The sequence below is a fragment of the Anoplolepis gracilipes genome, chromosome 4 (assembly GCF_047496725.1).
Source record: "Anoplolepis gracilipes chromosome 4, ASM4749672v1, whole genome shotgun sequence".
Classification (NCBI taxonomy): Eukaryota; Metazoa; Arthropoda; class Insecta; order Hymenoptera; family Formicidae; genus Anoplolepis; species Anoplolepis gracilipes.
The window spans coordinates 11,080,894-11,097,288 of NC_132973.1; the positions used below are offsets into that span (position 1 = coordinate 11,080,894).

At 29.3% G+C, this 16,395-nt stretch overlaps 3 protein-coding genes across 5 annotated transcripts; 1 reads left to right on the forward strand and 2 right to left on the reverse strand.

Annotated features, from left to right (window-relative positions):
• Positions 1–3,523: 3,523 nt before the first annotated feature.
• Positions 3,524–6,019, reverse strand: LOC140664508 (protein YIPF1). 2 transcript variants are annotated; one of them, XR_012046466.1, is made up of 5 exons: positions 5,729–6,019; positions 5,201–5,586; positions 4,938–5,118; positions 4,354–4,802; positions 3,524–4,272 (listed from the first exon to the last, which is right to left on the reverse strand). XR_012046466.1 is itself a non-coding variant. In XM_072889661.1 (4 exons), the coding sequence occupies exons 1-4, from the start codon at positions 5,925–5,927 to the stop codon at positions 4,609–4,611; spliced, it is 960 nt and encodes a 319-aa protein (XP_072745762.1). In that variant the 5' UTR covers positions 5,928–6,019; the 3' UTR covers positions 3,524–4,608. The 2 variants fall into 2 exon arrangements, 1 of the variants encoding a protein (XP_072745762.1); XM_072889661.1 differs by having other exon boundaries at positions 3,524–4,802.
• A 959-nt stretch (positions 6,020–6,978) lies between these two features.
• On the forward strand, positions 6,979–13,425 carry LOC140664503 (DNA excision repair protein ERCC-6). The gene is made up of 15 exons (XM_072889652.1): positions 6,979–7,239; positions 7,452–7,699; positions 8,091–8,413; positions 8,495–8,566; positions 8,730–8,859; positions 8,949–9,101; positions 9,331–9,458; positions 9,823–9,977; positions 10,163–10,477; positions 10,845–11,039; positions 11,114–11,263; positions 11,505–11,615; positions 11,710–11,913; positions 12,116–12,920; positions 13,124–13,425. The coding sequence occupies exons 1-15, from the start codon at positions 7,120–7,122 to the stop codon at positions 13,276–13,278; spliced, it is 3,264 nt and encodes a 1,087-aa protein (XP_072745753.1). The 5' UTR covers positions 6,979–7,119; the 3' UTR covers positions 13,279–13,425.
• Positions 13,426–13,595: 170 nt separating this feature from the next.
• On the reverse strand, positions 13,596–16,334 carry LOC140664505 (uncharacterized). 2 transcript variants are annotated; one of them, XM_072889656.1, is made up of 6 exons: positions 16,103–16,334; positions 15,683–16,029; positions 15,174–15,594; positions 14,811–15,014; positions 14,132–14,380; positions 13,596–13,913 (listed from the first exon to the last, which is right to left on the reverse strand). In XM_072889656.1, exons 1-5 carry the CDS (start codon positions 16,198–16,200, stop codon positions 14,176–14,178), a joined length of 1,275 nt encoding a protein of 424 aa, XP_072745757.1. In that variant the 5' UTR covers positions 16,201–16,334; the 3' UTR covers positions 13,596–13,913; positions 14,132–14,175. The 2 variants fall into 2 exon arrangements, with proteins under 2 accessions (XP_072745757.1, XP_072745756.1); XM_072889655.1 differs by having other exon boundaries at positions 13,596–14,380.
• Positions 16,335–16,395: the final 61 nt, after the last annotated feature.

Consider the following 16,395-nt stretch of genomic DNA (forward strand, 5'->3'; position numbering starts at 1 on the left):
TCCTGCGTCCTCCGTAAAAGTTTTTATTTTGCTGGACTGAGAGTCAAACGTACTCCAATTTTTTTTTCTCAACAATGTTTAATTGACACATGTTGTGACTACTGTCTTTATCAATAATTCAAACCATCAAATCGGAACAAAACATTTTATATTTAGAAAATCACATTTCTCTTATTTTCTATGTGAGAGTTTTCCACTCTTTTATGATAAAAGCGTTTTTCCTAACAAGTGGAAGGGCGTTACTTTCTTACACAAGTGTGATTTTCTTAAATTAATATCAGCTTTGCTTATTCTTAAACAAGAAAAACACTGGGATGGAGTAAATCGGAGTTCGAGCTTGGCATAATTGTGAAATCTTTGATTTGCTCCAACGTAAACGTCAATTATATCGATATTTGTGACTCTTACAATTAGTCAAAAGAGAACTGAAGAAAAAAAATAGCAATTACTAAATACGCCTAAGTCAGCTTGTCGCGCCTGAAAAATCGACTGTTCACATTTTGCTGGATGTTATCAAGTAGCAGCATAGCAACGCAGCGATTTCGAAAATGGAAAGGCAAGACAGATGTAGAAAGAAGTCTCTTTAACTCTTACGTACCTGTTCTATACGTATAATTGTAAGTCTGCAATCAAAGTAATTGTTTCGTCGAAAGAAAGTGATCAAAATGAAACGTCGATCAAAAAGCTTCGCGCGTTTTTAATAGGTAGACGATAAATTTGTTAGGCACGAAACTCTCACGAATCGTCCCTTTTTATATGACGCTGCATCGAATCCACGAATAGATAAACGTGATTAGAGATTACAGTGTAAATGCTTTGTCTCGGCGCGCGTTTTGTCAAATTCTGTACTTTGCTATGCTGTCACATGACTTGGAAAAAAAAGAAAAAAAAAAATCAGTGTAACTAGAGATCAACCAATGTGATTCTGTAGCTTATTATCCTACTTGTATAGATACATTGACGTTCAGCGCTTGAAATTTCATAGCAATTTTTGCCGATTATAATAATGACGGGTGGATTTCCTATAGATCGAAGGATACGGACTTTCTTTTCTTCATTTTCAAGCTATAGAATGATATTGATTGTACATTTTTGATAGAGTCATAGGGCATTTGAGAATCCACATTAAATATCCGCATATGGCAACCGATCTTTAGAATGTTAAAAATTGAATGTCTGTAAGATAGAGATTGTTTGTCGTAAGTTACATAGTTTTCCATCATTAGGATATAAGGATTTCTATTCTAATATATTAATGTGTTGGCAAAGAAATATTGACTTCTTGAGAGTAGTGCGGTATCTTGCTGAAAGATACGAAATGTATGTAATAATGTATAGCTTCTTCTCTTCGTATCGGCCAAGTCCTATATTAGATTATTACAGACAAGAATTGTTGTCGTCTAGAATAACTTCCAAATCTCTTAAACTACTTAAAAATGTTTTACTCAAAGAACTTGTTTCTATTCTTCTAAAGCAATATCTGTTTTTGATTAATTTTGTGCATACAATTGGATTCCCTGATGCAGAAGAACATATCAAGCTTCCAAAATTTTTGGTAAAAAAATATGCAAAACTATCCGCTTGCTTTCAAGAAATATATTTTTCATGTTTTATATTCTCTCTTTTGACTTTACACTTTTAGCCACAGATTTTACTAAATGCTATCAAATCTCGTACATAAAATTAACAAAAAAGGAAAAAATTAAACATTATACCCAATAGCAGCAAAGAGCCAATAGCGCAGAGAAAGTTTGTACAACACTTTTAAATTTTCGTAAAATTTATAAATATCTCTTAAAAAAAAAAAAAAAAAACCAATAAACATCCATGGTAAATTTACGTGTTGTAAAAATGTGAGTTTTCCACAAATGTATATTTAATTGCGCTGTTTGAACTTTAGAAATTCTCTCTAATTGAAACAACGTGCATGGAAATAAATCAGAGATCCGTGAGTAAACTATATTATATACATATAATTTTAGCATATAGAGGGAAAAATTACTTTTGCTATATTTCGATCAATTACACTTTATATAAAAAAATTGAATACAAGATTGTTATTTGTCTCATTCTACACTGTCCATTGTCTACTTTTCCTTACTACGAAACTACCAGTTCAATATATGTACATACGTTACGTAATACCTATATACATACATATTGTTACGTAAATCAAATTACGTTATTAACTAAGCATGCGACTGAATGCCAATGAAAAAAAAGGAGTATGATAGAGTACACATATACAAATGTATAGTTTGCTCGTAGAGGACGTGTGTGCTTTATATAATATCGGTGGGTTGTGTATATATATATATATATATATATATATATATATATATATATATATACATATGTATATTAAAACATGTACATATATACGGCAGACCGATATTGTATGAAATAAACGAGTCAATTTACGAGAAAGCATTGTTATATATATACGTATGTTATAATATATTAATTGATAAAACCAGGGTACATATTAAAAACTATATATATATATATACATATATATATGTATATATATATTATGTGTGTAATACGTTAACGCGAGACGTTTACACGCCAGCATCCCATCGCACACGTGAGCAAAATAATTATTGTGTATATTATTATATAATAACGTGTTCGGCAGGGCGTGAAATATTGTAAATAAACGTATTTCACCGATTTCGCCCGTCGGGCACAGTAACGAAACATGTAAATGTATTTATTTAAAGATCATAAAGGGGGAAAAAAAGTAGCGTTGCGTGTGTATGGTTGAAAATATAATAGAGAACAATAGAAAAAAAAGAGGAGCAGTGTGTAACTCGATACTAGACTGTCGTAGATTTATTAACTTATTATTATTATCGTTCCTGCCTATTCGCGCAATCTTTGACTGCAATATATCGTAAACACGTCGGACCAAAGTCGTTGTGAGCACTAGCTGTAAATTTTGACACCGTTACAGCCTCGTCGTCGAGCACCGTCACTTCACAGAAAAAGGAAAAAAAAATAGAAACGAAAAGGAAGGAAACATCGTATGCTTAGAAGTACGATGTGTTTGATTTTTTCCTTGTCAAATTACAAAATTAGATTCCTTGTTCATATATCATATTGATATAAGATAAATGTGTATGTCTATTAAAATACGCGCCAGCTATATAAATGCACATAGCTATTCTGTATATCATACATATATATATATATATATATATATATATATATGTGTGTGTGTATATATATATTTAGAGAGAGAAAATTCATTTTACATCTAGAATTAATCGACTTCGACTTGCAATTAATAGCCAATATCTTTTAATACGATAATCGAACGCAACTTGTCCATGTATTTCAAAATGCGGTGTTTGCTTTGTCAAAAATAAAAAGAAATAGACATTATACAGTCGAGTTTACGCAACCGAAGGTAGTATAATGCAGAGACAGGTGCTCGGCTCCAGGTATAATTATATATATATATATATATATATATATATATATATATATATATATATATATATATATATATATATATATTCTAGGCTTTTATCCGTAGAATTCTCGTATTTTATACATACATAAATACATATGACGCTCACATCGACAAGGCTTGCAAGTGAATCTCATCGAGACGATTTCTCAATATAGTAACGTATTCCGAAGAACATGATTTTCCTGTCAAAGAATCATATATATATATAATTTTTGAAATTTGGATTTTTTTTATCGCGATTTTATTATTCCTGACGCACTATTAGAAAGCAAATTTTTTGTCTATAGCTTTTGATAATTTTTTTTCGACCCTATCGCAGAATGCAAAAATTTTCTGAAACCGAAGCGACATCAAAGCGGCTGGTTCAAGCAACATGTGTATTTATCGACATACTTACTGACGACATCACCATTCATTGTCTGCGATTACGTGATTTCCGTCGCAACGGCGAGCGAATTACGATTGTCATGGTATATGTGTATTAAACACACCGACGATAATAATAACATTAACGATACAATTACAAAATAAATGTTGCCTTTTGTCACATTGGTAAATGGTAAATGAGCAAGATACTAATGAATTATGTGCGATTAATAATGTAATAATCTATTGTATTATAAGTATACTCTTAATACCGCGCGGTCACGCATTATGTACAACGTCGTGGAGATTATTTCGTATGATTGTAAATGATATGTGTGTTGCGTTGATGTAACGCGCCCCTATATTGCAGTAGGGCTGTGAAATAAATCAACCAGACACTCTCTTTCCCGGTCGTATATATCATTACCCTAAAAGCATCATCTGAAGATTATTTTGTCGAGAACGAGATTATATAAATAGATTTAATTTTTTTTCCTTTAAATACTCACATATATAGGGATCAGGATATTCTTTATTCTCAACTTGCTTATTATTTCAATCATCATAATATAAATATTACACAATATAGTTTTACATAAACAAAGATCGATATGCTGATCAGTATCGTGTGCGATATTTCATTGATTGATATATGTAAAAAATCGGACCTATATAATATTCTTTTAAATGAAACAATATCCGATATATATCTTTTTAATAGTCTCAAAAATCGCTCTATCGTCAGATCTGCGTCCAGATGACTTTTAAGGTGTAGATCCTACATAGCTATTATTTTGTGTTACTTTATGCAACATATTAGTTTGCGTAGAAGCTACTACTTCAGCCATGGCTGGCACAGTGTTCTTAGCCGGCACGTGAAAGAAATACAACATGAACCCTGCTGCTAGCAGTAGATGCATACCCAGAATTACGGCAATATATATAATTCTATGTTTACCTGTAAAACCATTTATTACATCCATTTATTTCACCTATTATACATCATACATTTTCTATTTATATTAGATTAACTTATTTGACTTAAACTATTCTTTTAGTTTTTATCTATTTTAATGACAATAATATCTTTTACCTGCAATCACTGGTAATAACGATCGTAGTAAAACTCCTCCAGATAAAAATGTCGCTAATATGACTAGACTCCATTGCAACCAACCAATTTGAATTGTCCACAGAAAAGCAACCGGGACATAAATGCTTAAGGAATATCCATATAGACATAAAAGCTCTAACAATCCTGGAGCAGCGTAAGACTGAGAAACAAAGAAAATTATGTGGTAATGTGATAGGTAATACGAGAGATTAAAGCAAAGAGAAATGTTGTATAAAAAAAACCTCAATTAATTCTTCTTCAGTATTTCTTGAACTGTAAGTCCATTTTAATGCACCCCATAGGGCTAATGGTAGAAGCCATGCGTATAAAAATATACAAGTAGCTGCGTACGAGACGACGTGAAAATCATACTTCCAATGATACTTGGCAGAACTGGCAGTCTGTAAATAGTTTGCCATGTTTCCACTGATTGCAATGGAAAATACCAAAGTCACACATATCCAAAAGGGCCCATATAAGTCTGGATTTGGTCTTATGTGCGTTATAAGATAATTATCACTACCATGTGGTACCATAGATCGCTTGAGTCTTTCTAATACATCGTTTGTACTGACATTGAAGAATTTCTGATAATATTTGACCGTCCAAAAGTTGCGTTGAGCAGGAGCTAAAAAATAAAGGAAGAACAAACAAGGCTTTGTTTAAATTCCATATAAATTACAACGAGATTTACTTATCGATATGAAATTGAATAAGATTTTTCTAAACATAATTACAAATTGAATAAGATTTTTCTAAACATTACGAACCATCGGTTTTATCGGGAATTCCTTGTAGATCTTCTACGATGCCGATACCCGTAGAATCATTTGACAGGTTATTGAAAGGTTGATTAGTGGAAGTTCCAGTATTCGCTTGTCCCTCAGTATTGCCGGCATGGCTCATCGATGGGAAATCGTGGAAGGATATGAACTGCGAGCTCGTGTTGTTCGTTTGACCACTATCCATGATTTAACGTAACGTTTCTTTTATCCTCGATTGACACTTTGCTGTAAGTGCCATGTATACATTGCAAACCATATGATACCGAGTACCGACAGCTTTCCAGCAAGAAATACACATAAACATAATATCACGCGATTGGCTGTCAAATAGATAAATTTTCGGGACTTTAATAATTCTCTATCCGTTAGCCAATTGCGTGACATTATGCCTATCACATTGCCTATTGGTCAGGAAAACTAAAGGCTCTTTGATTGGTCACTCGGTCAATATGATAGCACAGTTTAAACTGTGATATTGTAAAAATTTGTCTTAATTCTCTCGTAATAACTATTTAATGATTCCTATCAGAGAGAAGACTATATATTATATAGTCGTGTGTGTAATTTTTTTATTAAAGAAAGAGAGAAAAAGAAAAGCACGAATATTTTATTACTTTATTCTATTCATTATTCCTAATGAAGGTAAATATATAAATATCATTTTATATTTCAATATTATAAAAAATATTTATATATATATATATATATCTATATATATTATTTATTCTTAATCCTTGCCTTATTTCAGCTTAGAATAGATTATTCCAGCTTACATATATTAATCTTAATTTTAATTTTAATTTTATTTTGATTTTAAGTTTAATTTAAGTTTAATTTAAGAGTTTAATTGTAATTTTGTTTCAAGAAATATATAGATTATATAGTTTATGTATATGTATATATATGTTTGTATATATAGATTAATATCACATTTAAAATTAAAATTAAAATCAAAATTAAAATTAAAATTAAAATTAAAATTAAAATTCTCAATTCAAAATCAAAATTAAAATTAAAATCAAGATCAAAATCAAAATAAAAAACTGCACAAAACTATAACTGAATTTCTGAATTCAACCTTTTCCACTTTACTTTCGTTTAACCTTCTCCTTTCCTATTTTTTTTTTCTCTCTCTATTCTTCTTATCACCTCTACTCCTCTACCATCTTTATTTTTATCATCGATTCTATATCTCGTCCGTATTTATATATATATATACATATATTTAATTATTTATTTTATTTACAAATCGGTTGGTTCATGTCCATGCTACATCTATATAACTGTTTTATCATCATCGTAGATGTAGCTATGTAGTTTCAAGCGACCGTAAAATAGATGTATGCGACACTAGTATATAACGTGAAAAAAATTGTATGAAAAATGGCACCGTGGTTTCTCTCAGGCTTCTTTGTGATGACGGCAATATGTCAAACATTGATAATAACATGATGGAAAATATACCAGATGATGGGCTTCCTGATTCTTTACAGGAGGTAATTAAATAATATTAAAGTTATTTATAAAGTTGTGTAATCTATCCTAAGCTGAATAATATGTCATAAAATTGACACATGAAAAAACACATGAAAATATTGCCGGTATTAATTATTTTGGTATAGATACACCACATGTATAGCCTGGCAAAATAATAAAATTATAAACTTTTTTTATTTCTTATAAAATAGTATTGCATATTAATTTGCAGATAGTGTCTATTAAAACGGAAGACAGTATATTCCAAGAGGTATCAGAACATATTAAACGTGCTACAAGGCTAAATAATCAGCAAGTGGATGGAATACAAGAGAATAATATAGAACTAAATGCCAAAGAAGATGGAGAAATTGATGACGAAGAGGATCATAAGGCTAAGCTGCAAAAACAAGTTGAAACTGGAGAGATTACTCCATTTGAAGCAGTATCTAAGCAATCAAATTTAAAGCAAAAAGAAAGGTATAATGTCAAGTAATATTTATTTTAGTTTTAGTATTTTAAATAAAGTGGTATAATTATAGTATTTAGTTTAATATCTAATAATTAAAGAATTTCTAATTCTGATACAATTCAATTTTCTAACTTCTAACTTAATAATTGCAAATTATTTAATATCTTTTTTTTTAAATTAAGGATTAATTTTATTAATTTAATGTAATAATTGAATGATTTAATTTTCTTTAACAACTTAAATGTTTATTTAATTTAGTTTATTATTAAACAGATGAAAAATAAATTGATTATGAAATAGAATAGAGAAAGAAAGAATATTTATAAAATAGAATATATATATATATATATATATATATATATAGATTAAAAAAAATTTATTCATATTTTATATTTCTAGAAGTACCAATAAAGACTCTCAATTATTAGATCTTGAAAAATACTTTAAACAGCAATCTATACTTGCGGAGCAAAAAAGAAAATTAAAGAAAGTATCTAAGATTCCTTGTGACAAAGACAAAGATTATTCAGTACCAGCTAAGAAAGCAAAATTATCCAGTGCTGACATCAAGACAAATAAAAGATATCAAAAATCTAAATCTAATGAGAATAGTAAAGATAACACTCTACAAATTATAGACGAAGCAACTTGTTCAAACATAACAAATGAAACTGAAGGCAATAGTTCTGAAAGCGAATACATTCCTAGTGATAATGAGTCAGGTAATAATAATATTTGATATAAAAAAAACTTTAAAAATATATATTTTTATTTTTATTAAAAGAACAAAATATTTTTTTTAGATACAGAAGATAAGATATCATGGGCATCTAAAAAAAGGAAAACTAAATCAGGATATGTACGCACAAAAAAAAGTATGTGTTATCTACAACAACAATAAATTAGTGTATTTTTTTAATATTATATTTCTACTCTTGTTATTCATTTCTCATTATGTGTACCTTATTTTTATCATTTCATGTGTGTATTATTCTTACATATATTAATTTCATTATATTATTTTTTAAATGTGTCCAGCTCAAGACGACGGAGATAGCAGAATATTCAAGCAGAGGATAGAAACAAGATGCTATCCCAAAGATGAAGCAATGCACAAAATTAATGGTCTCTTTAAAGTGCCGCAATGTATTTGGGCAAACTTGTATAGGTACAATATATACATTGAGTAATTTTTTATATATTAGATTTTTTTTTAAATAATGCATTTTTCCAACTATAAATGTTTTATTTGTGCAGATATCAAAAAGTTGCAGTTCAATGGCTCTGGGAACTACACAGTCGTAAATTAGGCGGCTTAATGGGTGACGAGATGGGATTAGGAAAAACTGTACAAGTTATCGCATTTCTCGCCGGTTTGGACTGTAGTGAATTGCTCTCTCACAATGGAAGGTATTAAAATAGTTATCTTAACCTACATGTGTTTTAATTGTATGTGAGTTCATACAAGACCTAGGCAATATTATTTCTTCAAAAAAGAGGAAGAGAAAAACATGTCTATATGTTTTATTTTATTTTTGTTATTTATCTTTTTAATACCATATTTATATATAATATAGATTATATATATAAAGATGTGTTAATACATATGAAAAATAAATATTGCATGCACATTTGATAGATACAGAGGATTAGGACCAACTATAGTTGTATGCCCTGCTACTTTAATGGAGCAGTGGGTGAAGCATTTCCATGATTGGTGGCCTTTCTTCAGAGTCGTAGTACTTCATCATTCTGGGGGTTACAATGGTAAGTATAGATACACCAGGAGAGATCAGTTTTATAATAATCTGAGACTTTGTTTAATTAATTTTACTAAAAGGAATTTGAATAAAGAATTCAGATGGAAAATATTACTATTCAAGTAACAGTGAAGTTGTTATAACATGAAAAAAGAATTTCGAGAAATTATTTAGTTTTATTTTTATACAAGTTTTTTTATACATATATTAATTATATCATTATATTTATTTGTGTTTATACTTGTTATATGATATATATGTATATGATATATATATATATATATATATATATATATATATATATATATATATATATATAATGATATCAATAGTATATTAATTATAAATAGTATATCATGTTCTTTGTATAGGTGATCCAGAAAGTCTGATAGAATCCTTGCAAACTGGTGGAATACTCGTTACTTCTTACAACGGAGTTCTCAAGCATAAAGATTTGCTTGTATCTAGTCAATGGCATTATGTTATTCTTGATGAGGGCCACAAGATTCGTAATCCGCAAGCAAAGGTGATTTAATTGTTCAGATTGAGAGAAATTGCTCAATATTCATTTTTTTACATTTTATCTATTTATTTGTTATTAGTTTATTTAACAAATAATTATCAACGTGTAAGAGAGATACAAGTATATTACTTGTATCGAATAAATTGTATTTTTCATAATAAACAATAGAACGAGCGATTGATTCATAGGTGAGTCGTGCAGTGAAACAATTCTCAACACCGCATCGATTGTTGTTGAGTGGTAGCCCGATGCAAAATTCCCTGAAAGAACTGTGGTCATTGTTCGATTTTATTTTACCTGGCAAATTGGGCACTTTACCTGTATTCCTGGAACATTGTGCGGCTCCTATAACACGTGGCGGTTACGCGAATGCTACAGCATTACAGGAAGCCACGGCTCTCCAGGTAGCTACTATGCTAAAAGACACCATCACGCCATACATGCTACGAAGGACGAAGAACGACGTGAAGCATCATCTGACTTTGCCAGAGAAAAACGAGCAGGTTGTTTTCTTTCTTTTAAACTAATGTCCATTTCTTTTTATAGACACATTATATTATTCTTTCGTTTTTTTACTTTTCTTCTAGATTTTTTCTTTTTTTTTTCATCATTACAGATTCTTTTTCGAGAAAACGTTGTTTACGCAGATTATTTCATATGCATATTAAATATTATACTGGCCAATTGCTCTAAAAAATGAAATGTGATTGGCTAATAATACATAGTGCTTTAATACACTATTAAAGTATGTCAGTGTAAATTAAGCCATTGTGAACTTTGTCTTACACACACACACGTACGCACGCACATACATGTATTTGAATTGAAAGAAATAATAATTTTTTTTTTTTTTTGCTTTCTCTTCCTCAGGTGTTATTTTGTAGCTTAACAGATGAACAAAAAAAGCTATATAAAAAATATCTATGTTCGGAAGACGTGTCCTTTATCTTACATGAGAAAAATAATCGTGACACTGGAAGATACAGAGCAAGATTTCTTATTGCATTGTCAGTGTTGAGAAAGATATGCAATCACCCAGACTTGTTTCTGTACACCAGAGAAATCGTAAGACCACCAAATATGTTATGATAATAATTAGTTTATTTTTTGTAGTATTACAAATCTTGCTTTTATTTAAGGACTCGGACGAAGATATCACTTTGTCCGAAGAACAATTGGAGAAATTTGGTTACTGGAAACGCGCTGGAAAAATGAATGTGGTTCGATCTCTTTTGAAAATTTGGCATAAACAACAACACAGAGTGCTGCTTTTCACTCAAGGAAGGCAGGTAAACGATATTTTCTGAACATTACAAACAAATAAATTTTATATTTGGAAAATATTCCAAATATAAAGAAGATAACTTGATAACTGAGTATCATATCATTAGAGTGATGATTTTTTTATAAAAGTGATTAACTTTAATTTTAAATTAAAAATATAGATAAGAATATAATGTCATTAAATATATTATTAATTATGTTATATAAAAAATAAAATTATCACAACTTGTATCTTTTTCTTTATAGATGATGCACATTTTAGAGTGTCTATTGCAACGCGAAGGATATACCTATTTGAAAATGGATGGGACAACAGCAATGTCTCAACGACAGCAAACCATTCATACATTTAATAATGTACGTGTTAAGTTCGTGGAAAATTGATTTTTAGTAGTATAATAGAAAAATAACAATTCTCTCAATTACAAACTGTTTTTCTTTTTTTTAAAAGGATACGTCGTATTTCGTGTTCCTGTTGACTACACGTGTAGGAGGGCTAGGAGTAAATCTAACTGGTGCGGACCGAGTGATTATTTACGATCCGGATTGGAATCCAGCTACAGACGCTCAAGCGAGGGAACGCGCATGGAGAATAGGCCAAAATAAACAAGTCACTGTTTATAGGCTAATTACCGCTGGTACGATTGAGGAAAAGGTTGGCAACTACAAATTATTAATATTATCATATATATAATATATAATTATCATATTTTACGAAATTTAAAAATGTAAAATATTTTTTTTTATTATATATATATGTATATGTGTGTGTATATATATATATATATATATATATTGTATTATTGTTTTATGTAATATATTGTAATACAATAAAGTTCTTAATTTTTTTTTTTCAGATGTACCATAGACAGATTTTTAAATTATTACTTTCAAACAAAGTTCTTGATGAGCCACGCCAGCGGAGATTGTTCAAAACGACAGATTTGGTAGAGTTATTTAATCTAAACGAACCGATAGATGGCAAATCTTCTGAATCTGATCATTTATTTAAAGATTCTAAATTAATGCCGGCATCTAGCGGCTTTTCTCTCAGTAAGATCGAAGAGATGAAAAAATTAGCTTCGGCTATCAGCAAGAAAATAAGTGCGAATGTAAAGTCAATGTGCGACGAAAATAAGAGTGCAAGTAAAAATACTTGCGAGGAAAAACAACATGAACAAAATAATAATTCGAGAAGCGCCGAGGCTCTTGTTACGGAAAACGATACTTCTGTGGACCAAACATCATCTTGTGATCCAGTTAACATATTAAAATCTCCAGCTAGATATAATGAAGATTCGAATATGAATTTAAATACGGACATCGAAAAGAATAGCAATGTAGAAAATAAAAATAAATTTAACGAGAATAATCAGCAAACTATAGTTGCAATAAAATCTATCAATGATGATTCCATGGAAAAAAAAAATAAATCTGTTTTAAATGACGATAAAATCACCTCACATAATATATCATCTGTTTGTAAACGTAAGAAGCATAGAAGAGATTCACATTCAGGCAAGAAAAATGTTTCTGCAATGTTTGAGGGAGAACGCGTTTCTTGTCTGATAGGTCGTCGATTAAGTCATTCCAATGAAAAGGAAGAATCAATTTCGACTACGGACGATGATTATGTATTGAGAAAATTATTCACCAAATCTTGTAAGTAAAAATATTTATATTTAATTTTTTTTCAATTTACATATAATTAATCTACAATTTTATCTATTAATTAGAGTGAATGTGTCAAAGTATAATTCAACATGCATTCATGTATATATATGTGCCATATATTTTTATTCATTACTGTTATAAAAAAAAATTACACATACAGAAACAGATAGAAAATCTTATGTTTGTTTTAGCTGTCAGTTCTGCTTTTCAACATGAAGCAGTATTATCGAATGCGTATCATAATGGCGATGGCGAGAATACGTTGCAACGTTTCGCGCGTGATTCAGCACAAGAAAGCATGAATTTCGTCCGTCAATCAGGGAAATTTTGCTGGAGACCAGCGTAGAATAGATACAGTTCCACAGTCCCAACACAGAATATATATTTATTTTCCTCTTCATTTTTATTAAGCTTAATTTTATATATATATATATATATATATGCAATTTTTACATTTCTTATGAAAAAAGTGAAAAAATCGTGAATATGTGATTTGTATAGGTGTATGTGTGTATGTATGTATGTATGTAATAAGATTTATAATTATCTTTTTTTCAAAATTTTTTGCTTGTTTTTTTTAGTTTATAGTAATTACATGCTTACAAAATATGTAGTAATTAAATAATTAAACGATGTTTTGATAGAAAATAAACTATTTTTTATAATACAATGGAAAAATTATATTATAATGGCAAGCTTATTATATAAACATTTACTTACAAAAATATAAATAATACATATATACAATTATGTCCAAATATATTAGGCTCTTAACTTTTTTTTATTTCTTATAATCCCAGTACTTTTTCAGTATTTACATAATAAGCAAAATTAAGGGTGTCTAATATTTTTGGGTATAGCTGTATATCTCAATATATTTCATTCATGTTCTATATTCTGAACAACTTAGTCTTACCTCTATCTGTTACCCTTAATTCTTCCTGCATTTCAATTTATATACATATATGATAATAAGGATATCTATGGAATATATGGATATTTTACAAAAAGAATATTATTATTGATAGAAAACTAAACAATTGTTATTATATAGTTATTAATTTGTTATATTAGCATAAAGGATGTGATAATGAGTAAGCAAAAAGAAAAACAGATAGAGTATAGATATTGGAAATAAAATTACAATATCAAAAATTTCTCTTTGAAAACAAGACATTGGTTCAGTATCATCAACTTACCTTATTCGAAATATATTTTGTAACAAAAATTATACTGTCAATTATCAATGTCGCAAAAATGTCTCAAGATTGGGTCCAGACTTGCCTAATGGATCTTCTGGGAACATGACGTAATCCCCGACGAAAGTTGGCGTCAACAAACGATACGTGATTGTATCGCGCCACTCTGGCTTCTCCTTGTACAGATCTCTATACTGATCCTCTGAAATCACTATTCCTCTACACGCTGTTGCGTATTCTAAAATAAACCTGCAATTAAAGACACAAGACTTTATAATCCAATTTTTTCATTATGGCACTTTGAAGTATTTTAATATATAAGAATAAACTTTTGCAAAAATATAAATTATTTTTATATAAAATAAATGTATAATAAAAAAAAGATCTATAATATAATATTATACATAAAATTTTATCTTTCTTTGACAAGATTAAGTTTTGTGCAAATATTGTAATTAATAATTTACACTTTTGTAAAAATAAGTATTTATCTAATAGGTTTCGTATATATTATATTACAACATACTTAATTACAAAAAATAAGAAATGATTAAAAATACCCAATTATGCGCAGGAAAAATTATTTGGAAATTATATATACATAAATCATAAAAAGGAGTTTTTGTCTTTTTCTTTTCAACATTTCTATTTAAATAACAAAAATATGTAGCAAATTTACCGGTCATCATAAGGTGTGATTTGTCTGCCATTGACCCTGCGACTGGGTGTAAAAACAACTACACCATCTTTATATAATTCTTCAAGTAGAGCATATTTGCGAAGATGATTTGGTAAAAAAACTTTCACAACATGACCCCTTTTTTTAAAATAATCTACTATTAATTTTATGCCTATCGCAGAGAACGTCCGATGATTTGTATGGCTAAAATGTAAAATGTATTTCACTTAAAATAATAATTAAAATAAAATATGTAAACTATATTGCAAGTGTATATATAATTTTTATAATTTTATATAATTATTCAACAAAATTAGCTTAGAGAAATTTGTCATTAAAATGGATAAAAAAAAATGATCGTACGCCATCCCCACATTACATCCATCGACAATTATCTCTCTTAATTTATATTTTCTCTTTAATTTATGATTTAAATCTGGACTGTTTTGTTCACCAGATATAACTGGCTTTGCTTCTTCTTCACAGGATTGTGTATTAGATTGTAAAAGATTTAAATCTTCATTATTAGTGTATTGTCTCCTCTTTTGACTTTTGTTTGATGATAATGTAAATTTATCAAAAATGTGACATGGTTTCTTTCGTACAGGTTCTGTATCTGTCTTTAAATATTCTAGATTTTTCAGATTTGGCCTTGTATCTATCACAAAATTGTCTCTTTCATTTGTCTCATCATAACAATATCTACTTCTCTTGCGTTTATTTGGTCTTGAACTCTTGAGAGAAGACCACAACTCTATCACATCGTCCTCTGTTTGTGACGGTGCTGGTGAAATATGACAAATATTTGAAAATAGTATCAAGTTAAATAAGTTCTTCTATTAAAGTCTTTCTAATAAAACAAAAGTATTTACCTATATTTTCACTATTGCGTGGTAATTGTATATTTGATGATTGTATACTGGATAAATTTACTACGGTTCTTGATAATTTTCTTTTTTTGGCAGATTTTTGTGATTCTTTCATTTCTAATTTTCGCTGTGAAGATGAGGGCAATGTTGTTGGACTGCATTCGATAATGCTAAATGAAGCATTTTCTGCATCTCTCTCACTTGCTTCATTGTCACTGTCATTTATAATGATTATACTATTCCGTGAAGGACATTCTTTGCTCAAGGAGACAAATGCATTTTGTTCATTCAACTTTTGCAGCATTCCACGAGTTAACCTCCTCTTTTCATTGATAAGACTATCAATGTTCCTAAATTCGTTCGAGTTAACGCAATTTTATTAGTAACACGTTTCAACAGAAATGTAATCGCATTAATTATTACCTTTCCTCAGAGTTCTTCAATAGAGTTTTATAATAATCTACCATTTTTGCATAACTCTTCCTTTTCTTGGGACTAGAGTTGTTAGCAATGCCACTCATCGTAAATTAAAATTTTGCAAACAAACGCATTAATTCGAGCTTGTAAAAAATTTGGATCAATAATGTTTATCCGATGTTACAATATTTATTAAAACGTGTACAGATACTCGTACTGTGAATGCGTAGCATGTAACATTACATATATATATATATATATATATATAAATTGATTCATAGTGATAACTCGGTGGGAAA